Raw genomic sequence first — 26988 nt, 5'->3', positions numbered from 1 at the left:
ACAACCTGTTCTCCATCACATCATGTGGACCCTTTCGTTTCTGTAGGGGGTGGAGCGACTGTGACCGCAAAGGCCCCTCGGACCACCCCCACCCACTGCTGAGGGTGTGTAACACCTTGCGGCGATCGAAAAGCGCCTTGACGTCATCGTGTTTCATATATATACACATATTATACATGGTATACATTATAGTATTGTATGATGCTTAAACGCGATGACGTGCGACACCAAATCGGCCACGGTCGCAGCTGACCTCCTCACCACACCACCCAGACATAATAATTTTGATTTTTTTTTTCGTCAACCCTTGGCGTTTAATATATAGGTATATATTGGTATATATATATACGTTTCAAATTATACATCGTTTGTACGGTGGAGGTGGTAGTTATGGTGGTGGCGTTGGTAGTGGAGGTGGCTTACGATGGTGGCGATGGTGGACCACTAGATCCCCGCGATTCGTCAACCCTCGTTTCGGCGTGCTGGAAGGGGGAGGAATCGCACGCAGAGGGCCCGACCCAGACCAGCTCGCAACCAAATATATTATAATATATTTTCGATGTATGCATATTGCGTAAATTAATTATTATTTTTGATTTTATCATAGGAAAATAGTTTTTGCGGGAACTGCCGAAATCGTATTAATTGTCAAATAACTGCTGTACGAGGAAAATTGACTAGTGTTTGTATTATTTTCTACCGAAAAATTCAAAAATTCCACGAGAGTCAACCGCCCAACACTTTAATGAGTTCTGCCATCAACTATTACATGGTATAACTGTCCTTGCTGTTTAATTGTGTAACTATCCAATTGAAAAAAGTAGATAATAATATATTAATATGTATACGTGTAAATGGTCACCAGCTAACCTATTCGGTTATATTTATATTAATATATTAAACGTATGTATATAGTTTTCAACCAGTTGCGTGATTCCAATGGTTGTTAGTCGTTACTTTATACTCATTCATATTTTGCTCAACAAATTCAAATTCAAAAAAATTCAATGCAACGAAAAAATTATTTTTTACGAATTTTTTTGTTTGTAAACTTTTTCCTGTATAATAATGACTAATGAATTTGTGTTCAAGATTGCTGCATAACTATAACGAACCAATGCAGTGGATTAATTGTTATTATGATCATCGGCAATATTGAATTGAGTTATTTGATTTGAGTAGTTGGAATTGAGAACAACAAATATTTTTTACTTCCTCGAAATTAGCCCCTTCAGCAGCTAGCTAACCCAGGAAACACCACGTCGTAGATGTTGGCTATGTTGACTCCTAAAAAAAGATACTGGTGCTTATACATTGCCTATAGAAGGTAAAAAAACAGTATATAGGTAGTCTATAAAACCCGCAGTGACTTCAAATTGGTTCAACGTTAAGTTAATAATACAATAAATAATAATATATAATTTATTATAATATGGAATTATTATGAATAATACACAACCATGGATACCAATTCTGTAGAGATAGATTCTACTTACGATACATAGATATATTTATTTTTACATACATATATGTAATATTGAGTATAAGTATAGTATATTATTATAGATATTGTACATTTACCCAGTGCATAAATTTTTCATAAGATTGTCTATCTAATCTCACATGTGTCTTATCGTTACATATAACTATAGATTTATTTCTGTATTAAAATAATGGAAATCTATAGTTTTTTATTTTTACATAATTTAAAAAAATGTTTATAAGGTTTAAGTGTAATTATAAGCGTTTACACGTATAGGCAACAACAGAACATGCGTTAATAATAGCTATAAATAGTTTAGGTGGCTATAACCAATAACCATATTTAGGTATACCTATTAGAGTAAAGTTTATCCATGTGTATTATTGCAGGATTCTACAGGAAAAGTTATTCAAGAATCATCAATTTATTATTTAATTTTTATAATATCATAAAAATAACAAGATGATTCAGAAAAAGTTAGGTATTTTTCTCAAAACTACTACATTGTTGCTTACTGCTTTTTGGCTTTGGAGGGCAGTAATAGGTAATACGTATATCTAGGTAATTCAATAGCGTGCGCACAGCCTGGTTGGTTTATCCGGTCGTACGATGACGATGCGGATCCTGTAGATCATTACATATATATTTTAACCTTAATATAAAATATATATTAATATGTGTAAATAATATACTATATTATGTATAACATATACAAGTAAGTATAATATGGTATTAATTACGCCGCGCATTTATGGATGTCGACGAGTGCGGAGTGGTCCTCAAAAAAAAAAAAAAAAATCGAATTGACAGCACATAGAGAAGACCATCTGCATCGTCAATGGGTTTGGCTAGTCCCACATATGTAGGGTATCTATATATTAATGCGTCTATTATGTCATATTAAATCGGTCATCGACGTACTCGACGCGTTCAAACACTATACACAGCGCGCCCCGCCCGTGATTTCAGCGATCGACAAGTGTTCTGTGAGTCCGGCAAAGGTGTAAATCCTTTCACGTCCGACAGAACACGCCGTATAGCTATTATGTGTTTGTACACGATGCGCGTCCTCACCGCTCTAAAATAAGAGGGGGGGGAAGGCGAAAAAAATGATAATAGACAAATATAAAATTCAAAAAAACATAATGCGCGCGCCACATTTGAGTACATGTACATCATTATTATATATATGTATATACAGAGCTACCCCATGCACAAAAGCTCCTATATACATTCGGTACAATAATATAATATGATGTGTAGTAGGGGTTGCGGGCGGCCCATTTTTTTTTTGAAAATCCCTCAGGTTCGTCCCCCGCGAGCAGACTCATCGCATAATATATAATGCCTGCAATTAGATTTCCATTGAACCGATTTTTGCGCGTATATACATAGTAAAATATGTAAGTATGCATATACATACATACACACACACACACATAAATGCACACGTGTGTGGTGACAACAACCGCGCTCGGTTTAATATAATATAATGAATCCGATCGACTCCCCTTAATAATATTATATATAGCTGATGCACGCCTGAGCGACCACACGCCGCCACCCTATTCATACACACACACACCACACACCGACCGCTTAAGATTTTAAACATTCACGATATGACGTGGTAACACGCGTTACATGTTATGAATCATGTATGCGTAGATGAAATTTGTTATTATTTCTTATATTATAATTATAATGATATACATAGATATATAGACCCTTTAGATTGTTCCGAAAAGTCTAACTTTATGTTTTACCCACTCTGTAGTCTGTTCTACGTTAGGTGACTTCGGAACTGCAGTGCATATTGCAGCTTTGTTACTTATGTTTCTATATTGTATAATTATAAAACATTCCAAAATATATATTTTTTTCATCCTTGACTAAAATAAATAAGATGTATACCTAATGATAATTTTTACACATCCTCACAAAGTGCTGAAATCATTTTATAGCTATCCGTGCAATTCTCGTGTCTTCAATAAACTTAATCATTCTTCCTAACTAATGCTTACAGACCTTTGACTAAAATACTGCAAGTATAATGTATCTATGGTTTTATTTACTATGTATAGGGGTTGTATGGGCCATTGCATGACACCAAGAGGGTATTGACATTCAACTATATTAAACTAGTTTTTAAGGTTATATTGACACAGCCGTACTTAGTGTATTTTACAGCGGGACCGCGGTTTACAAGTCAAGTTTAGTAAATTAACAAAGTAATGTTTCATAAAAAAATTTGAAGTAATTCATTTTAAAAGGAAAAAACCATTTTAAATTTTTAGATTAAAAATCCAAAGGCGCTGGTGTGCGGTACGAGTTTCGGGTCGTGAGGATTTTTTAGTGAGTCATGAGTGCATGTAGATAATTTACATATTATATGACTCGAAAAACAAAAAAATCTTCCAAACTAATTGAATAGTAAAAAAGATGGAGGAAAAAATGTTTTGAATATTAGAAATCATCGGTATACTCTTATAGGTAGTCATTTTTTAAAATTATTTATTTATAAAATATACGCCGGTGAGGCATTACAATACATATTATATATGTATAGTAAAATAGTAAAATAGTGGAAAATGAAGCATTTAGTACTCAATATATACAAATATAATAAAATGTGCTTAAATAGTGGAAAGATCGGAGTATGCGGTGGATAGGGTTGTTATGGCCATATGATAACATAATATAGAGGGTGCAGGTATATTGAACTGCTCTTGGCTGTGGGTATTGTGTGAAGGAATTCTAAAGGAGATACTAGAGAGTATGTCGGATATGTCTAATAGTCCATCAAATAGGGTACATATATTAGGAACATTTTAATTGTAATAAGCTAATAAAACTTTTTAATATATGGTATTAGAATTATTATTTTTATTTTATTTTATTTTTTTGATATTCTACTATGTATACAGTATTATTGGATTTTTTTTTATTATACCAGTTAATGATGATATTCAAATAATTACAATTAAAAAAGAAAGAATTTTTCAATAACAATAATGTAGATTTAGATTTAAAATCGAGGAAAAAATTCAATATCAAATTATGCAAGTATTTATTTGTTGCTTAGAAATTTAAAATTCAATATTTTATTTAATATTTTAATCGATAGTGTAAATTTATACAAGTTGTCATTATTCTGATTAATAAAATGTCGTGCATTTTATTTATGATAGGAAAATTAATTGATATTTGAGATTATGGATTCGACGTGTTTCATAATTTCATACTTATAATAATTAATAACAATTATAAATGTACAACTATGTGTAGTTATACTTACATAATATTATATAATATATATACATTATACAACCCACCTTATATAATTCCACGATTATATTTCGTATTCATTACATAAAGTTTATAATTCGTTTAACAAATCCACCCTAAAAAATTAAAAAAATGATTGTTGAACGGAAAATCTTAGTTCGAAACAATTAACCCGAACCCCCAAAAACGGTGTTGACGAGGAAGGGGATTTATATGTATACGAAATTCGATCGCTTAACAAATGCAATCGTAAAGCGGACATGTCACCCGAATTCATCAATAAAGATCTATACGTATAATAGTAATAATAATGTATATAAGAACACATATACGGTTTCGGCGAAGAATCGTTGCTGGCAGGGTAGTTCAAAAGACCTGAAAGGGTTGCTGGCGGCGAATTGTATTGCTCAAGTGCTCGAACGAGGATTAACCATAACCAATGTTTACGGAACGGATTTAAGCACGGACAAAAGTTTTTACAGGATTGTTACAGCTGCTGAACACGCATTTAAAATCCTTGTGTGGCAAGAGGGTTTATATACGCCCGGAAACCGGATATACGCGACGAAGGGCAGGGTTTCGGTGAAAGTAAAAAATAAAAAAATAATAACAAAATGATAGAAAAATATCAATTCATCCACGTCATTAACTTAGAAAAACAGTCGCTTATATTCATAAATAAATGATTAAAGCGCTAAAATAATGGTAACCAACACGAATTCAATATATTATTTTGTAATAAGTATAGTAAAATCATAATATAATATTATTTAATGTAGGTTCTTATTGCATGTATATAATTGGTTTATACCACGGTATAAATTTGCTTACCGTTGAATCGAAATTTTTACAAACGTCTAAAGGCGCGACTTCACACTGCTCCGTCAACTTATTGTGAGCCGTGATTTCCGGAAAATAAATAATCTGTTAATTCCCTGAATTATGTTTTTTTGCAGCGAACGTGAATACACTATAAGTGGTAATCTGGTTTCTTGTTATCGCAAAATCACCTATTACCTGTTATCAGTTTTTATTGAAAATTAGAAAAGTTTGTAAAATTTAAATTTATAAGCGTGTATAACCTAACCTCGGTTGTTTTTGTTTAATCGTGGTTACGATATAAAATGTTAAGGCGGGTATCCACTATACGCGTGTGCCATGTACACGTAAAATGTTCAGCTATGTCCAACAACATGGTAAAGTGGTTAATCATGTGGTAACCTTACCCAACCACCCAATCATATCAAAGTATTTGCGCGAACGTATGTTGTGGAAACCCGCCTTTAATCGTGATAGTAGATAACAGACCAAACGCTGGATTATGGCATTCGCAATATTTGCAAACGTCTTAGGTTTCATTTAGCAAACAGACAATCCGAACTTCTCCGTTATCAAACGTTTTCCGCAATATAATTTCCTCTTATATTTTCATTACCATGTAACCACATAATTGTAAACATTTGACTTGAGTAGGATTAGATCTTACTTTTTGGTATCTGCAATATAACGTGGTATTTACATGTAAATATAGTGGTTTACCGTATACCGCTTAGTAACCACTAGATTCAGCCAATCACATAGCGGAATTTTTTTTCCGGAAATCACGGTTCACGGAGTGATTTGAAGTCGCCTTAACGCAAGCGAATAGCTGGTAGCCAGTGCCTTGCAGTCGTATAAGGAGCACCTACCTATTTATATCAGGCTTTTCGATCATTTTGATATAGTTTTATAGTTTTACTATTATGCTGAAAGGTGATTTCGATGTTGAAAAAATTTAACAAACAAGCTCTATATATAATATAGCCATATGTATGTATATGGATTGTCGTCGTTCGTGCTTCCGAAAACGAATATAAAAACCACGTCAATCACATATAATTGAAGGACTTGGAACAATACAATAAGGTAAGTCTACTTTTGAAACTGTTCAGGGCTGATAAAAACCGTTTTATTCCATGATTAATCGATACTAAAACTACTAAAACTATTACAGTTAAATTTTTCTATTATTAATATGATTAAAAAATAAATAATACTGTGGGCTTAAAATTTAGTTTTTTTTTTATACAACAGTTGTTCAAAGTTATGAAACCTATGGATTTATGCGGTTATTGCTCCAAACATATACTTATAGTAATAAATTATTATTATATTTATATTTAACTCGTGACTCCACGTTGGGGCTCGCTCTGTTGCAGTCTCTAAAACGTATATTATTATCATTTCGCGCGCATGCACACACACACACACACACAAACCACACACATATATACACATAGTTATATATAATAAATATTATCATATATAGAGAGAGAATGTATATGTCTGCACTAGTAGACTCATATTCAGAGCAAATATTAGGACACCTGGAACTGGAGTGAAATAGTTCTGACGTTACACACTTATTATTACATTTTATAGCGTACGCTGCGTCGCGTCCCGACAACGGCCCTTTTGTGCTCATAGTTGTTTTAGCACGCGATACAATATTGCGATCCAAGTGCTATTAGAGACCCATCGCACGATAAACAATGCGCCTTTGGCCGTACATGTTATATTTTGTGCTCCCCAATCGAAGTGCGTCCCTCATCACTGTATATAACACAGACGAACGGCTGAATCAATAAAATAATAGACCGTAGTCGGTCGAAAGCGATATCATAATGTCCGTATATTATTATTATTATTATTATTATTATTGTAAACTCGCTTTGGTTTCCGGAAATAGGATTCCGTGTTCGATTCGGCACGCGTAACGTTGCTGAAGAAAATACGTCCTAGAAAACGATAACGGGAATTGTTTACTGAATATTATTATACAACATTATTATTTATTTCACACTATATCGTATCGCGCAGTTCGTATATAATCTCATTCATCTCGGTTTTTGTGACTTTTTCGCCTCGAAGAAAAAACCCCGCGTATATTGTATACACATTGTAATATGGGTGTACACACTAAATAATGGTATATATTATAATACAATATTGTACATATTATTATTATATGCATAATAAATATGTTTGATTGAAACGTGGCGCGACGATATATTGCAGTCTGTCGGCGGCGGGGTGTCTAGCCGGACCGCGAGATGCAGCTGCACGGTTATATCATCGGTCGTATCAAACTTTTATTTAAATGCGATTTGTATTCATTCGAAATGTATATATGTATGTACAATATATACGAGCATAAAAAAAAAAAAAGCCCCTTTTATATTTAGCACACTATACCACAGCTCGATCCCACTTGTTATGCATTCGTGCATCTCACCCCTAGGATCTATGGGCCAGAAAAAAAACCACCTGTACCTTTGTGTACGGATTACTCAATTAAAAGGTCTGAAAACACTTCCACCCCGACACGTGGGCGATAAGACCACTTGATAAGAATCGCATGGTTTTCAATCACTTTCGATGATATTAATAATTATTTAAACCTATTCTAGTGACTACGATAAGTGCATTCGACGAGATAAAATCCATATTTTTATTTTTATTACATTTTCTGCTTAAACATAAATATAAAATATCCAACGAAAAACACGTATACGATATTCTAATAGAAAATATTATGTAATAATATATTCCTGTTGCAAGAGACAAATGTGAAAAAATCAGATCGTTATTGATTTGATTGCAGCCTACATACAGTTTTAAAATATTTGATAGCTTTAAATTTAGGAAATATTTTATTGGTACATTTTTGAAAAATTAAATAAAACATAATAAGATACATATTGTTTTTCTTATATTGCACTTATATAGCAAATGAGAAATAACTTATTATTTCTCGTGTGTCTTACTGCAGTATCGTTAAAAATATATTATGCTATATATGCTAATATATTATATGACGATAGATCATAATTGAGACTGGTGTTAAATTGTGAGGAAAAATTAGTAGTAGAAATATTATTGAAGATCAAAATAGTTTATGTTGAACATTAGGTATCTATATTATAAAGATAGAAATCCACCGCAAGCAGAATGTTTATCACATTTTTATCTTTTTGTTTTAAACACTTTTAAGTACCTATCTGTTAAAAACCTGTATATTCAAATTCTATGAAATATCATTTAAATACTTTTAATGAATATGGCAATATTAACCGCTCTTTTTATTGTAAGTTTTAAGCACATTTTTTTTTTTTGAGAAAATGTTGACGTATATTAAATTTGAAATACAAACGAGTAGGTATAGTTATGAGATGTATAATTAAATTCTATATGAGAGTACTAACGATAATAGTTCTTACTATTTGATTTAAAATAAAACAAATATCTATATGTAATATTTAGCCCTATAGTATACTTATCAAACTCAGATAATTTTTACAAAGTATTTTTTTTTTTATTATTATTTTAAATGAGCCTCAACAACAAAGGTTATTGGCCTTTAACATTAATATTTTTTTACACAAGAATGAATCATTAACAATAATATATACAAAACAAAGGTAATAGTAAGAACAAAAAAGGATTGAGATATATCTAGGTTAAATAATTTGATATAGTTTAGTTTATTTTAAATAACTGATTAATTTTTCAATGTTGCTTGGCTGGGGACTTAGGGCTTCTTCCAGATTGTCTTCTATGTTGAGCTTGGTTCTAATGTCGGTGAATTTACGGCAGAGGCATATTAAATGTTCAACCGTGGAAGTTTCACCGCAAGTTTGACATTGGTCAGGTTCTGATCTGTTCATAAGGTGTTTATGGGTCACCCATGTGTGACCTATCCGTAATCTGTTTAAAATTACTTCCTGGCGTCTTGGTAATGAGAAGAATGGCCATGGAAAAACTGTAGATTTTATTTTATTTAGCTTGGTGTGAAGTGATGACCACGAGATCTGCCATTGAGTTAAAATATGGTTGTTGATGACGGATTTTAGATCGTGAAGAGTATAGGTGTGAATTTTGTAAGAGAGATGGGAGGAGATGGCTTCTTTGGCATACGTATCAGCCAATTTTTACAAAGTATTATTTATTACTAAATACTATATAAATACATATTAATATTATACTATGACTATAAAAATTTTAAATAGACATTTCTCAATGTCTTTTTAATCTCTATCTAGATGACTAACTCAGAAAGTACACGTTAAAATTTTCATTTATGTACAATGTAGGAATATGAATACAAGTTCATAATAATCAAGCGTTTCAACATTTACAACAAAAATGGTGGTGCTTGTTCGGAAAAGTTCATATTGCCATTCGACGCTACTTAATTGGTACAAAAAAGTCTAACCATTTTGAAATAAGGTCATTAAACATCTATATACCACCAAAAAGATTAATAAAAAAATTAAAAAAAAATTAATTTGTGCCTTTATACATGGGAAAATTCATACACAAATATTTGCATAAAAGAGCATAACATATTAAAAGAAAAGTTCGGAGCGGCATCATGCATGGTGGTTGAATGGTGGATCACTCGCAGTCGGGACAGTATATGACTGGATTATAATATATAATGTATTACAATATGATACATTATACAGGTTTTACGTTAAACACTTCACAACTTACAAGTGTTTGTGGCGTTTGTGCATTCAACAAGTAAACGGACAAACAAGGTTCCTTATTATTATTACCCGTACAGTAACTTCATCGGCCACGAGGATTCGACTGCGGCACGTGGACGGACCACGGCGGTGCACGTGCCGGCTCATACACCCAAACAACAACGCGTGTACACGAAAGAGAAGACTTCATGATCTCATAACATTAAATATTAATATACTATTATAATAGTCAAAGTCCGAAGTCTAGAATCGATGGTTTTCAAAACATTTGACACTTGACATTTTTGAGCATAAGTAGTTGTGTTGTGAAGGCGTGAATTTGTTTCAAAAACGGTGTAAACGAATTGAAAAAAAAAACGATTGCTCAAAAATTGAAAACACTGGATCACTATGAATTGGTTTTATAAATTGATCTTTACATGTAGGTACCTAAATGGTAATGTAATATAATATCAAAGAAACATTTGTTCATAATTGCAAAACTTATTTTAATGTAAAAATGTGCGTTGTAATTTGTAATGAAGGTATATGTTAATATAAATAAATAAACATACTTAGCTCATGTAGGGCTTAGCCAATTAGCGTCTTTAAAGTAAAAAAGTACATAAATTTGATGAATGTTGCATGTGGGTTACAGTGAGAAACAATTATTAGTGGGTTGACCGGTTGACGATTCTAATAAGTTTGACTAGTTTAAGTAAAGTATGTTTTAAGTTTCAGTGAAACTAAAATGACAAATGGCAATTACAAAACTGTCATACACTTATTATTTAATTAATAATTATACTATGATATTGTCAGAATCAATTGTTATTGATCCATGGACATTTTTTAAATATTTAGTTACCTAAAAAAAATCTTCAAACCGGATTGAAATCCAAGGTAAAAACTTCCACTCCAGCTGACATTATACATTTTAAAAAGATCTAACAATTACAAATTATACATCAAACCAAAAAAAACTGCATAAGTTTCCGGTCATATTATATCATCAATAGAAAAATCAAAAGTATTTTATACAAATAATATAATAATAATTTGTGACAATAATTCTGCATCCCAAAGAACGCATTTTATTCTGAGCGGTGTTTTTGGTAAAATTATATGTAGGTACATACATTATTCATATTCATTATATTCAAATCATTATTGTTATTATATTATTTAATTGTTCTGCAGAGTTTGAACGGCGACAACGCGTAATATTATCATTTAATTGAAAACCTGTAAAAAGTCATATGTTCGTACACTGTAAACTGCACGCGTGGCGGGTTCGTCGATAGAATAATACCATATATTAGATAATCTTGATTTAGTGTAACATATATACCATAATATATAATAATATAATGTATGATGGTTGCAGAAGACAAACCAGCCGATGACCGGAACCCTTTCGGATTTTCCGGACCGTGCGCTAATAGGATATTGAACGGGCATGAACGAGAGAGCGAGGGGGTGTGATTGGATGGGGACGCGATTTCGTACTGCGGCTAATAATACGAAGCACATATAAGGAAATAAAAACATCCCCTGTAGTGCGCCCAAAACGGACGGGGACAGTTTACGGGGCGCACACGCACAAGGCCCACACTCTGACCACCCCTGTGTGGGGCCCGCGGGTCGCAGTTTATAAATTTTAGGGGCGCGCGCGCTGCCTTTATACGTTTCGTATAATATATAAAACGCGTGTGCGATGCACGTATAGATGCGTATCGAATCGCGCGCGGAACGAAAGCTTTTGTGGCGGATTTTCACAATGCGAATTACGTACGGTTGCAGCACCTGTTTTTGTTGGCCGCGGTCCCGTCATTACTCATTGCTCATACATCACAAAATATTATATACAAGTCATATTAATATTAATATTGAAATGCCGGTTTGGTTTTGATTGAAATTTCGTCGGCCGCGTCTTTCATCCCAAAAGGGTTGTACGCGCCAAGCACACTGTGCCCGCACTGCACTCGACCAGGGTCACGTCATGCGTGCACATATATAACAGTGTTCCTGTGTGTGATGTGTGTAATTCGCACCTCAACGCAGTACAACTAAAAATGTATAGTTTGAGAAAACCTGATTTGAAGTTTAAAATATAAGTTTTTTTTGTCTACCTATGATTTGGAATAACTAAAAAGCACTCGAAAACATATTTTTTAAACTGTAATAATACGAATTTTTCAAATATTATAATACATGAAATATTACTCTCATAAACCCAAAAAATTAGAATATTATGGTCTTTTACGATTGTTTAATACATTGCATATGACGTATACCTATACATACAACTATAGATATCAAAATATTATTTGATAAATCGTAGAAAATGATTTGTAGATAATTGCTGATTATTATAAACAGTTTTGTTTAGTAATTTATAGAAATTAAAAAGCATTTATACAATTCACAATATATAATTTAATTTTCAATTAAAAGTTGTTATTATTATTATTATTATATTCATTATTGACCTATTACACCTATGTCAGCTATGAGATAACAGTTAGACCGTAGACTAGTCATAAGCACTATAAGCATATTTACTTATAGAGACGAACCACCATCTCTGATAATCAGTAATTTGGGTGGAGTGTTAAAGATAGTGGCAATAGCTGAACAAACTGATTATATTACTGTAATTAATTGTAACAAAAAAAAAAAAAAAACAATGGTCGGTATCATTAGTTTATTATTAGCATATATTAAAAATTAAATGTATAATAGTAAATTATAGGAGGTATATATAGCATCAAAGCTGGTATATATTATATACATTATTCATTAGTTTTAAATATGGCTGGTATTTTATAAAATCAAAAATATGTACATATACAGGGTGATTCTTTTTCTTAATTAGCGGGTACACTAATTATCTCGAAAAGTATTTACTTTTTTCAAAATATTTTTATACATGGTTTCAAGTTGTTAAAAAACCAACGTTTTCATTAAAAAATTATATTTTTAAATATTAATTATCATTATCATTTTTTAAGTTTTTACTTTTTTGAATGACAACATAGAGTTTTAATTTCATATTCCAAAGCAGAATATTTTTCTAAGTATTTTGATTCATAAAAATCGATTTAGGACGAGTAGTTTATGAGTTATATGTATTTAAAGTTTAGTCAAGCGGAGTAGTGGACAAACATTTTGCGGGGTAACCCTGTACCACTCCACTCTGCCAATCTAAACTTTAAATACTTATAACTCAAAAACTACTAGCCCTAAATTCGATTTTTATGAATCAAAATACTTAGAAAAATATTCTGCTTTGGAATATGAAATTAAAACTCTATGTTGTCATTCAAAAAAGTAAAAAACTTAAAACATGATAAAGATAAAAAATATTTAAAAATATAATTTTTTAATGAAAACGTTGGTTTTTTAATAACTTGAAACCTTGTATAAAAATATTTTTAAAAAAGTAAATACTTTTCGAGATAATTAGTGTACCCACTTAAAAGAATCATCCTGTATATTCACGCATAATTAAAATTTACAAAGTATGTAGTAAAAATTGAAAAATTGTATCCTTGGAAAGTAAAACAATGGTAAACCATATTATAATAGTTTTTACATTTTAAAAATTAAAACTACGACGATTTGGTACTAACGCTGACTTACATTTAGGGTTTTAGAATTTCATTAAGGGCCATTCTTACAATGCTCGGTTAGTGCCTGATAACACTAACCGGAAGAATTTATCATGAGTTAACCGATAGAATTCTACCGGTTAGTCTTAACCGACACTTAACCGGACATTGTAAGAACGGCCCTAAATGTATTTTTTATAACTACACAACATTTTACGAGTAATAGTATCAAAGTATAATTTACTTCTAAACCAATTGGAAAAAATGGTGCACCATGTCAGGTGCATACTTCCTTAGCATTTTTTAATAATGGTAGTTACAACTTTACAAGTCTCGTGTTTGGTTATTTATTTGTATCATATAGTGTTTGTCTCAAACTATAAAATGTGAGAAAGCTGATTAAAATAAAATTTAACATGACGTAGATTGTAGTTGGCAAATTTACTGATGTTTTAGATATTTAAAAGTACCAATTTTTGATTACGATGGTTAGCAAAAATCTCAAACTCTTTATTGAACTTTTTCACAACGTTGATTTCTATCATTAGAACTATAAAAATTTAATAATTATATTTCATATTAATTAGTAGTTATGACAATCATATACCTACTTATACAACAAACTTACCTATAATTGTAATCCCAAGTTTTAAAGGTATATAATGATATATGGTATCAGCTGAATAACAGGTAAGACCCTTAAAAAAAAATCCAAAGAAGGTTACAACGGAAATCACAAAGAAATCTATATGCCAATGTAGCCATGAGTTCACTTTATTTCCATCTGTTGGCTAGAAAAATATCAATATTTTAAAATTATTCGTTTATTAATGTAATCTTATTCTTGTAAATTATAATATTGAAATATTGATTATAATTATTATGTTTAATAAGTAATGACATGCAATTTGCAGTATCTTCATTTTATAAATTGTATCAAAAGAAAATTGCAGAGGGTGTTGCGTTGCCGCGTGATAGGTTTTCAGTCATCAATAATTATACTTCCTATTCATATTTATAGGGTATTAAATATTTGCGAAATTTCCTTTAAAAATAGACCAATGAAGGATTAAATTATAAAAACTTTATGATAACATTTCATCATCCGTGGTCTCATAGTGTCATATTTTTTTTTTACTTTATCACTGTAAAATCTGTAATCTTATTCTCATAATAAGGGAATTGGGTCAAAAAAAAATACTAAAAAAACTCGGGTAACTCCCTTTGCCACTTGGTAAAATCTGAGTGGACCTCATCATTGAGTAGGTAGTAGGCCAAGCTCTTTTATGAATGTGTTAAATTTGAATATCTATATAAGCTATTACATATAAATAAACGATTTCAAGCGGAGATACATCTTGACTAATGTCAGGATATTATATTTCTAATAAATCTGCTAACAATAAATAAATACATTTATTATTTTTTATTTGTGTAATTAAAAATATGTTTGACATATATATCAAATAACCATATAGGCAGTACACACTACACAGTGACAGTATACACTATATATGCTTACAAGGAGAGAGTGATTGGATTTGGAGTACAGGGTCCCGACTATTTGAAGAGCACGTGCTGAAATTAATTGGTAATTTTTGAAATTTTTTAGAAATACCTATTAGTTATTTTATATTATGATACGATTTTTATTTTATGATATCGTGGGTTTTATAAATGTGCAATATAATATATTACGTATAGAAATCGTGTAGGTATGGGACATTCGAATCGCTTGTATTTTATTGTAAGTTTTAGATAGTGCACGCAAAAACATTTAGTACAGATACCCAAAATTTGATATGGGGATCTAACTAACTTTACTTAAGTATTAATCATATTTCAGGTATATGGTAAATTATTATAAGTAATTTATTGAGTTTTATTTTAAACATTTTAAACTTAAAATAATGGCATAGTTAGGGGTGATAGCAACTTCCCTCCACGAATACACTTTTATATTATATACCTATATATATTTTGTATTATATTATCATCTGTTAAATATTATATATGTAATAATAGTGTATTATTATTATTAATTATTAATGTCATATAATTGTCAAGGGCTGATCCCGTTTACTATTATAATAAATAAATAACTATTATTATGCATTAATTAAATAACTCTTGAGTGCAATATCCATTTAATAAACATTGATCAGCATATATTATATTGCGATATTATTTTAATCCCTTTTCCTAATAATTTTTTTTCAGTATTAATTAGTATTATAATATAAAAATATATTATTATTTAATATTATAATAATACCCTTTAAAAGTTTCAAAAAATTACGAATAATATTTTTAAGTTACAACTTAATGTATAAAAACGTTATCCTTCATTTAAATATCTAATTCCTTCCAAAATTTAAATTTAAAAGTATCAAAAAAAAAAATCGTGCTTATATATTTTTCATATATTTATTATATAGCATTAACTAATTATGAGAATCCTTTTACTTACATAACTTTTCAATCCTTATACAAATTGAACATTTTAAAAATGTTTACTACAAAATAGTATGTAAATATTTTTGTGAATTGTTTCAAAATTTAAATGTTTATAATATAAATTGTATTTTAAATATTTTGTCATTATAACAGCTTATGATGAAAAGCCTTGTGTTAAATTTTCAAGTAGCTATTTAGCGACAATAATTAAATGGTAATAATAATAATTATTATTAGGTTTAAAAAAAGTCAATATTGAAAATGTTATCCTGAAGCATTTAGATTATGATAAAATAATATCTTAGTGAAAATTTCAGGTTATATTTACGTTTTTAGAACAAAATAAATGTAGCAAAATACGAGAAATTAACAATTAAAATTCGCGTATATTAACAAAAAATAACTCCGGAGATAAAAATTATGGGCGTTGGAACTATACGTGTTTACTGTAAAATCACGATAAAATGTAATACTTATTTATTATCTTTAATTGTTGAATCGTGACTGAAACTAAATTGTTACGTGAGGTGCTGAAGCGCGTAAATGAAAATGTTAAAGTATTCGTTCAATATTCAAAAATGTAATCATGAAAAATGTTGTTATTTACTATGTCTGTAGATCTTAAGCCGTTGTTCACAAAAATCATTTTTATCATAAATGCTAAAAATACGCAAATAAAAATAATAATCATCCATGCTTCCGTGATCATCGATGGTTGATTTTCAACTGAATGATACATTTCACATCTTTTTTGCCATTTTTTATCTATAAGAATATAAAACAAACATAATATAACTATAATATGGTATAATATACACATTTATAGTATGAGTTTTCTATAGTAAATAGATATTTCATCGAAAACAAAACACCATGAACTGACAAGAATTAATTTTCACAAATTTTAATATGTGATTAAATTATTATGATTAAATTTAGGGTTAGGTAAATCGATCAACAAAAAAGAATATAGAGTTAATTTTTAAAGGATTTTTTTTTATTTATATAATTTTTATTGATCTTAGGCATCGGAAACTAAGACCATTAGCACACATAAATCTTATTGGTCGAAAATTAGTGATTTGAAGTCAATTAATATTGTTGTGGATTGGTTGTAATATTATAAAATTATTTAAAAAATAACTTTTTTTAATTTAAAAATCATGGTCATAATCTAAAAATCAATGTTAGTATGTTATAAAAAAATCACATAACATCCTCATAGATTAATTTTGTTTTTTAAATAATATAAAATTGTGTTGCTGTTAAACTAAAATCATATTAAATCTGTGAAGAAAATTATTAAAAGGATTTAAGGGAGGATCTCATAAAATATCTAAATATTTACATATGCAATCGTGTTAACATATAATTTCTCGATGATTACCATGATTACACATAGAGTTATGCAAAATTGCAAACCATGAACGGTTAGAAAACGGATTTCATTATTTTATTAAAACGGCGTATACGAGTTATTTGAGTGTAAAACTAATAACTTATACATACCATGTTTACAATAAGAACAACCATTTGGAGTTACCAACGGTAATAGGTAAATTACTAATAAAACCATTATAAAGTAAATACATATCTGAAAAAATCATTTTGAATTATTATTAGAAATTTGATAATTTACATAAGATTTAAACACAAATTCAAAATTTTGTCCGTTTATTAGAGAGAAACAGAGAATTCGTTACATTCCATACATTGCTGTATCCTGTATGCCTGTATGTTAGTCAGAGAGATAGAGAAGTGAGAATAACGATAGTAGCATGCTGAAATTACGAACAATTATAACTTTTCTACATACCTTATTTATAAGGCCAATCAACCTACATTGATTCCACAGGACCATCAGTGCTTCGTCATACACCATCATTCCTTGCGTCGGTCTCATGTCTATAGGTGATGTTTATACGCATACATTAAATAAGCAATTTTTTTTTTACGTTTGGAATGGGAATTTTGTCACAATATGCAAGGACTTAATTACCTTAAATATATATGTATATAATGTACCTTCAGACTGGAGACTTTGGTCTTTAGTTATAGTATATAAAAGTTTATAATCGGAATAAATATATTACAACTTTTAATCGCATCACATTAAGTTGCAGTTGATCCGTAGTTATATGTGTCAGCAATGAGGCTGCAGTACAAACTGCGAATGCCCGTACACTATAATATAACCATAATATTATAATTTATTATAATGTGACGCTGAACGAGCATTTCTGATGACGTGTTAAATATGGTGGCAGGAATTGGCACACTGATAAAGTGATAACACTACTATACTGTAATAGGTAATACTTATACTGCTCGGCGTTCGATCACCGTGATTTAAATAATAGCAACATTTTAGAGCCAAAACGAAAACAAATGACTTAGGTATCAACAATGATTAACGGTAGTGTACGCCAATATTGTATACATCTTGTATATTATATTTTTTTCCTTCTACAAAATACTTTTATTTTTTATTCGGAATACATATTATACAGTATACTTATTAGTTATTACTTATTAGAATACATTTTAAAAATATATTTTAAATATACCTTTGAATAGGTACTATAAAACAATATATATTTTCCACCGTTAATAATATTTGTCAGTTTTAGAATGGTTCAAAATTAAAGTGGGTCAATCATCTTCATGCGAAGGGAAAAATAAATAATTATTTTTACCTTATTCCTATTATTCCTGATTTGTCCAATTTTTAAATAATTATAAAAAATTGTTAAGTCACAAATTTAAACAATTTTTCGAGTTAAAAAAGCATTTTTTTAAAAAATACAGAAGTAATTTTTTTAAATATGTATTCATATAATTTTTTTCAAAAAGTATTTGAATAACAAAAAAATATTCGTATACATTTATTTGAATACTTTAAAAGACTGTGAACATAAACATAAGAATTTTATCTGTTGTATAGTGTTTGTTAATTTTATTTAAATACTTACACTTGTAGTAGGTACATTATACGATTAAAATATGGAATGATTTTGCAAAATGGGAATTAACTAATATGCTTGGCGAATCCAAAGTATACTTATGTTTTACGTATATTATTGTATTTTAATAATAGAACTACATTATACCTATATAATAAAATCCTCAATTATTTAATGGTTTTGATTTTCTTTACTTTTCTATAAGCACTATAAGTGTATTGTAATTTGGTTATTCATGATTTGCATTTTATAATTACATTGATATTTAAATTTATTGTATTTTATGTCATGTTAGTGTACAATAATATGGGGAATATCCCGTTTTTAATGCTTATCTTTTTCATAATAACGCCGACGCCCGATCAGTGCAGTGCAGCGGAATTATCGACAAATGTTATTGAATTATTCACGTTCAATTTAAATCCGTTTTCATAGGTGTCTTGCATTAGGCCCATTAAGGGAATCGAGAAAAAATATATACATTTGTCAATAATAAATCAAGAATAGAGTTGATAGTGAAATTTTGTTTATTCAGTATGATTTAAATTTAACAATATTACATGATAATATGTGTACCCAACAATGTGGTGTAATTTGAACTCGCGTGGTTGTACAATTATCCGCAATATCACAGACCGATTCCAAGGTCGTCGACGTGTTCATAAAATTCAAGTGCTCAACGAAGTCGAAATGGATACGTGGACACGGCAACAAACATATAATATTATGCAGGATAATGTGCACATTCGCACCGTCGAATAAAATATAAATTAAATTAAATTAACGCAAGTTTTTTGTTCACCGATGAGTGACTTCGCCGACGTGTTCAGACAAGTCATCATGCGCCAAGGGCTGTAAAAAGACGAACTGGAAACAGGAGCGCTGCGCACGGTGAATTAAAATTATATTAATCTAATCAAATTTGAAACTGGCAGTTAATTAGTATTATAAGTACCAACAGTAATGATTTGTAAGCAATTATTGCTAGGTCCAAGCTAGGTGTACACTCGGTAATTTTCGGTGTGTACCTAACCAAAAGCTCTTTCATTTGATTTTCACAATTTAAAGGCTGAAATTGATCAAATATTTAATGATTATGTTTGATTTACCTATGACTTCAGAAAGCTTTTACGCAAAACCAGATTATGTTTCTTTATGTAATAAATTAAAATCAAGATAAAATTCTTAAAATATTTTGAATTTTATTTTTAACCATTTTCTAAAATTTTGATTGAAAGACGATTCATGTGTAATATTTGAAATTTAGATTTTGACATTTTTATAATATTATTCAAACGTAATATAACAGTCAATGTCTTTGGAATTAATTGCAACAAAATTACAAAGCTTGATTGACGTAAAATAGTTATTTTATTTTAAATAGTTTAAATAGTTATTTCAATTTACTACACACAAAAATATAATATGGTTTTGTATAAAAGCTTCCCGTTTTTCTGTAACTATTTTAGTAAGGTAAAGTTAGGTAAAAATAATAAACATAATCATTAAATATTTAATCAATTTCAGCCTTTAGATTGTGAAATTTAACTCCCGTTTCCAGTTCGTCTTTTAAATTTACAATTTGACCCTATCGAAGAATTCAGTGTGTTCAGCCTGAAATAAAAAGTAACATCACATTAATACAATAATCAAAGCGTATTAAAACTTGAGAAATAATAACCTAAATTTAAAAATTCAAAATTAATTAAAACCTGCACATTTATAATGTGTTTTTCTAATTTGTATAATCGAGTTTATAACAAATGATGTGTTGTATCACTTGTATCATCTAATATTGTATGGATAGCCGGTATAATATTATATTTAATCCAATGAATGTATAGAATATAGCATAAGAAAGAAATTATAAAACGACATTCCGTTTTTGCTATTTATTAAAGTTTTTGATAAAAAAAAAGAACAATATTGTATCCCGAACTATTAAATTATATTTATTTAAGATTGAAAGTTAAAAAGTTGATAATATTCTAAAATGGCGAATGACTCTTGTTGTAAGCATAAGAATCAATTTTTTTTTTGTTAATATTACAAAAACTTAAGGTTAAACTCACTATAAGCTTATTAGATTTAAATTCTTCGTAAATCAGCCTTTGTAATTTATTCTCTTCTATGGCGCGATGCATGCGCAGCTCTCTCTGTTTCCGGTCTCTCATTTCTATTTCGACTTCGTATACCACTTCGTCTATGACCTTTTCGAACACGTCGCCGATCTGTACCTCTACTATCTTCGTTAACTCAGCTTCGTAATCGAATAGCTAAGAAAAAACATGCCGTACGGAAATAATTTAAAAGGTACGTAGTCATTCGTTGGATCACATCATAGTTTACTATTTTGCTTTGTTTTGTGTACCCTGACCGGGCGACGGACTTACATCAATGTCGTTTACTTGGGTAGACGCGTCGACGCAAACGGACGTCCAAGTTTTCGGATTCGAGAACAGCTGTTCGTTGAATTCAGTCTGCACTCCGAATGTCTGGGATACTGGATTGTCGTACAACTGTCGAGTTCAATAAATCATAATATTAGTTTCGACATTCACGACAGACGTCGATTAATGTACGCAGTGATATGTAGGTAGGTACCTACATTTTATAGAATTATTGTCCATGTACCAGAACGAGTTTTGAAAACGATCTTTTATAATATTGAACCTAACCAATATTTGGTATATATACATATAATATAATATAATATATATATATTATAATACTATATGATTTTTAAGGGAATATTATATACAATGAATGTTGATTTCATCAGAGTATTATATAAAAGTTGGACAATCAATGTTTTTCGAGCTTTTTAATAACTGCATAATGATTTTTTAACTCCCCAATCAGTATTATTGTCCATTTATCCGTTGTAATAACTTATGACTTATAGATTTTTAATATTTAATTTGCGAAATAAAAGGTGTGTAACTTGTAACTGTATGTAAATTTAAATGTCGATAAGATATTAATTTGTTTAATCATGCTGTAGGATACGGTTCAAGTACCTACTCGTAATTACATAGTAGGTATAATAAAGTAAGGAAATAAATATTTGTTGATTTCAGAATTCAGTAGACACTATCACTACACAGTACAATAAAAAAGAATACTGCAGAAATACTTAACAAAATTGTAGATTATATTATTATGTAACTATTGACTGACTTGTTTTGTTTTCCTTAAAGTTCTTACCTTTGGTAAAAATACAAACATTTAAATGTATTATTTTACAATATTCTTACTTCTTCTAAATGTACATCAGTTGAAATGACATTCTGTGTAATTTCTTTGGGTTTTGACACTTTCAGACGTAAGCGCATCGCTCTGGTTTCGTTGTCAATGGATTTTCTCCTGGCCATGGCCCGTCGACGAGTTTCCGCATTCCGTGCAGCTAATGACTCCTTACCCGACTGCGGTAAAATAATAATTATGGACTTTAAATTGATGTTTAATAAACCACACAAAAACAGTGAAAATGCGCAAAATAAAAAATGTGAGGTAATATCAATTAGTTTTCAAAAATCGAAATTTAACGTTACACGAAATAATAATAATAATAATAATAAAAAAAATGATAAATATAAAACGAAAAATTTGTAGCGCATACGTGTAAGCAAAACGCTCACTTCCGATTACAACACTGTTTAGTAGACCCAAAAACGAGTTCTATTTAAGACAAAATATTTTTTAATATTTTATTTTGACGATTTTTGTTTTAAAATGTTACCTGTTTGTTGGGCGTCACCATATTTTCTAACCCAATAGGTATAAACTTTCTGTAAATAATAATAAAAAAAAATTAGAAAGAAAAAAATACATAATTTACACGTCGTTTCGACCCAAATGCATGTTCTTAAATAATTGATTGATATTTTTTTTTATGTATTTATTAAGTTTTCGATTTCAAAAAGACATATTATTTTAATATAGTTATAATTGATGTCTACTTAAATAGTATATTTGCTTACATTCACATAAATTATTATTTGATTTTTTATACTAAATTAACAATGGCCAAATATATTTTTGTTGTAACTGCAACTGTGTGCAGAAAATATGATACCAACTTAAGTCTAAGAGTATACTTTTTATTGCTTATAATATGTATATTATTGATCAAAATAATGAACTTCACAGTTTAAATATTAAAAATGGGCAAACTTCAAACACGAAATGTGTGTCGTAGGCTTATGTCATATATCATAATGAAACAACAGTACATGATGTATTATGAGCTACGAAGTCTGATGGGCAATAAAAAAAAATTAAAATAGTATTATAGCAAATATAATATAATTAAATACATCGTTTGCAGATTCTAATCGGGTCAACGTTATTTCGTCAAACAGAAAATATCGAATTTAAACTTTTTAATTTCAACCATTCGTTGTATGGAAGTTTCATCACTCGCGCACAAATATATAATAATATTATTATTATGATCCGTTGATATAATATTATACAGTGCGTGCGACTTTCGTCGTCGTTTTATTGCTAATAATGAATTTATTATCATGGAAACTGTGAAATTTCTAAACATCAATAATAGTAATAATATGTGTCACTTTTTAATAGTTCGTCTTGAGACACTCACTCGTAACGATCTAAAAGAGCTGTCAGCTTTAGGGCTTGCGGTTGACTCGGTAACGTGTGCCGTTTAAAACTGTCAGCCTTGCGGGACCGTGCAGACGTTACGGGTTTCGCTTGTCCGGGACGCCCAAAGCAGATCATTTTTTTTTATTTATATATTGATAATAATATTTTATACTCAAAAGCGAATAAGAGCAATCAAGAAATGAACGACTAACGAAGTGATTGTGTGATGAAATATTGAACAGTATAAACATAATATTATCTTCGGTTGCCGATGGATACCTACGCATCAACATAATACCTATATCTTGCAGGAAGATTTAATATATTAATTTGTCGACTACAATATTTATTAATATGTTAAAATTCTCAAAATTCAAAGTCTCTAAGTCTGAAAATTCGATTTTTAAGAGTGAAATTTCGAAAAAGTGGCAAAGAAAACTTTATCCACGAATTCAAATATGTTTTTACTGATTTCAGAAGTTCCATCCGATGTAGCTAGGATAAACATTAGACGGTGGAGTTGGAACAATATACGCCTAGGCTTATATAATTGGTAGAAAACAGAATTTCCAAACAAAATGTCCTCATAATAATAATAATAGTTGTACGTACTTTTACACGCGATTTACTTATCACGAGCGTATATATTATTATTTATAGCGTTTTCCATCAGAGTGCACTGACTGCACCATCGGCAAGATTAACGTGCACCGAGTCACCTCAATGCACCCAGTGCAATAATAATCGCACGAGCTTCATGGTAAGTACCATAATACCAATTAAATATTTTAGTATCTTAATGTATCAGTGATAACTGATAAGTATATAGATTTCATGTTTCATCTACACTTGCACCATTCTGCACTAGGACGATTATCAGTGAACTGTACCAGTGCCTGCGCGTTGGTGCAATAGTGCGGTTATAGGTTAGGAAAACGCTAGTATATTGAAGAATGTTCCAATGGCGTTTCGATAGCGTTTTCGAAAACACCGGTTGGAAATAAATTATAATATTATATTTATAAACACTATTTTGATAAATTTTGGAATTTTCGGAAAAACACTAAATAAATGTTCATTTATTACTCGCAAAATGTAGACATCCCGAATACGCCATGTCATATAAACTGCCCAAACATTACTCCTTAAAAAAATAATATACCCATATACATTTTCACCTATATATTTAAATGAGTGGACGCAGTTCTGTCGAGTTGACAAAATTCAAAATTCTTTTGGCCGTCTCGGAAGAGGTTGCTAACTCTTGTACAGTGTATACTCAGGAAGTTTCAGTTCGATGCGCCGTTTAATGAATTGTCGACATTCTGTTAGTATATGTTTGACTCTAATTAATGATTGTTCCCCACGTTGGACACGAAGGTGTGTCTTCATTGGCCATTAGTTATGATATTATGATTTCTACCTGTACGTATTGTACAACGATTGTGTTGTAATATTTGACTTGTGCTGTATACTTCGTTGTTTTCCCGAGTGTTCGAATCGCTATCGGTCGTCGCAAAACAAACACCATTATTGTGTTATCATTATCAATATTTGATTTTTTTTTGTATTGATCTTGAAATTAATTATTAATAATTTCTTCTCCGACATCTGAGGCCATTAGCATATATAAATGTATATATTATTGTAAATTTGTAAAGTGTAGCCGCTGGGTTACTCTTTTAATCAAGTCATTCATAAATCATACTTATTATAATAGCTCATATCATAGATTAAATTTAATAGTATATTTAATCTATGCTCATATTCTTATTGTAAAAAACTAATTTACAGATTGTATATTAGGTATATTATAATAAAAATATAAAAATGATTAATTATTACAGTTGTTGGTTTTAAAATCTCATAGAAATTTAAGAATTTGTGTTGCATTTGAAGAAATGTACGGTGCTTACTTCGTCGTCTGGATTTAGACCAAGACTTGTTCCGTAATTATGGTCACGAATAAATCTCGCGCGCAATATCATTAGGTATATGGGTAGGTAGGTAAAATAGGACAACACTCATCGAAAAACCGCGCACCAAACAATGTATTAATATTTTTGTAAAACCAGACACGTTCCGTTGTTATTAATTTGTCAACGTCAACTATAATAACTCTATATTGGGGAGTGATAGTATTATAGTGATAATGTATTATATTAATATTTTTCGGATGCAGTTATGGCGGCAGCGGTGTTAATTTAGATGTATTAGATATGGATTTTCTATAATATATATATATATATATGTATATATTGCAAGCCAACAGCTGCTTTTCGCGGAACCCCCCACGAACAACAATTTGCGGGGAGGGGGAAAAAAGGAAACAGGAATATTATGTAACCCTCTTTCCAAATTTATGGATTTACGTAGACCACACAATACTTGTTCTTAATCGTGATTTAACGAGCACTACAGGGTGTCCCGCGACGATTTACCCATTGCGATATCTCCCGAAATAATGCACATATCAAAATTCTGGTTTTGCAATAACACTCGCGGGGGGATAAGAACTACAATTATTTCGCTTATTTTAGTGTTTTGGTAAAAAGTTGAAAGATATATTTTTTTATATTCAATTATTTCCAAAAAAAAATTCACTACAGCCATTTTGTAGAGTTTATTTTTCAGAAAATGATGACGTTTCAAAATTTTATTTCATTCATTTGCTGATTATTAGTTTTTTTTTTTTAATTTTGAGAAAAATCGTGAATAATTTAACACCGGACGCTCGTACGCCGACCGAACGCTTTCATTGTACCTATATAGCTAAATGTAATCATATTTTATTACTTCAAAACTAGAAAAAATATTAAAATCAGGAAACTAATAAAATAAAATTTTGAAACATCCAAATTTTCAGAAAAATAAACTCTACAAAATGGCCAGGATTTTTAATTCCTTCGGAAATAATTTTATAAAAAAATAAATTTTTGACCGAAACATTAAAAATAATTTTAAAACGAAACAATTGTAGTTCTTATCCCTAGGAGTCTTATCACAGAACCTTTTTTTGACCGCAGAAATTTCGTGAGATATTGTAATGGGTAAATCCTCGC

General features: G+C 30.1%; 2 protein-coding genes across 3 annotated transcripts; both read right to left on the bottom strand.

Moving 5' to 3' along the window:
- Positions 1-12980: 12980 nt before the first annotated feature.
- Positions 12981-18546, bottom strand: LOC107163686 (uncharacterized). Of its 2 annotated transcripts, none has more exons than XM_089229595.1 (6): positions 18352-18546; positions 18169-18257; positions 17862-17946; positions 16960-17117; positions 14524-14686; positions 12981-14445 (listed from the first exon to the last, which is right to left on the bottom strand). In XM_089229595.1, exons 2-6 carry the CDS (start codon positions 18253-18255, stop codon positions 14348-14350), a joined length of 591 nt encoding a protein of 196 aa, XP_089085721.1. In that variant the 5' UTR covers positions 18256-18257; positions 18352-18546; the 3' UTR covers positions 12981-14347. The 2 variants fall into 2 exon arrangements, with proteins under 2 accessions (XP_089085721.1, XP_089085722.1); XM_089229596.1 differs by having other exon boundaries at positions 18378-18546.
- Positions 18547-19855: 1309 nt separating this feature from the next.
- Positions 19856-23107, bottom strand: LOC107163680 (uncharacterized). The gene is made up of 5 exons (XM_089228996.1): positions 23058-23107; positions 22573-22740; positions 21709-21834; positions 21388-21591; positions 19856-20929 (listed from the first exon to the last, which is right to left on the bottom strand). Exons 1-5 carry the CDS (start codon positions 23076-23078, stop codon positions 20891-20893), a joined length of 558 nt encoding a protein of 185 aa, XP_089085122.1. The 5' UTR covers positions 23079-23107; the 3' UTR covers positions 19856-20890.
- Positions 23108-26988: the final 3881 nt, after the last annotated feature.

Source organism: Diuraphis noxia, unplaced genomic scaffold (genome assembly GCF_037042655.1).
Source record: "Diuraphis noxia isolate RWA-SAM2 unplaced genomic scaffold, SU_Dnox_SAM2 contig0005, whole genome shotgun sequence".
NCBI lineage: Eukaryota > Metazoa > Arthropoda > Insecta > Hemiptera > Aphididae > Diuraphis > Diuraphis noxia.
This window is presented reverse-complemented; position numbering and strand designations above follow the sequence as displayed.

What these genes read in the sequence shown, in the direction of transcription:
- LOC107163686 (XM_089229595.1), bottom strand. Translation starts at nt 18,255, where the DNA reads ATGAGACCGACGCAAGGAATGATGGTGTATGACGAAGCACTGATGGTC. An exon ending in TGATTGGCCTTATAAATAAG is followed by an intron (nt 17,947 to 18,168) that starts GTATGTAGAAAA and finishes TGATTTTTTCAG; the next exon opens with ATATGTATTTACTTTATAAT. An exon ending in ACTTGGGATTACAATTATAG is followed by an intron (nt 14,446 to 14,523) that starts GTAAGTTTGTTG and finishes AAATTTTTATAG; the next exon opens with TTCTAATGATAGAAATCAAC.
- LOC107163680 (XM_089228996.1), bottom strand. Translation starts at nt 23,078, where the DNA reads ATGGTGACGCCCAACAAACAG. An exon ending in TGGTGACGCCCAACAAACAG is followed by an intron (nt 22,741 to 23,057) that starts GTAACATTTTAA and finishes ATTTTACCGCAG; the next exon opens with TCGGGTAAGGAGTCATTAGC. An exon ending in CCCAAGTAAACGACATTGAT is followed by an intron (nt 21,592 to 21,708) that starts GTAAGTCCGTCG and finishes GTTTTTTCTTAG; the next exon opens with CTATTCGATTACGAAGCTGA.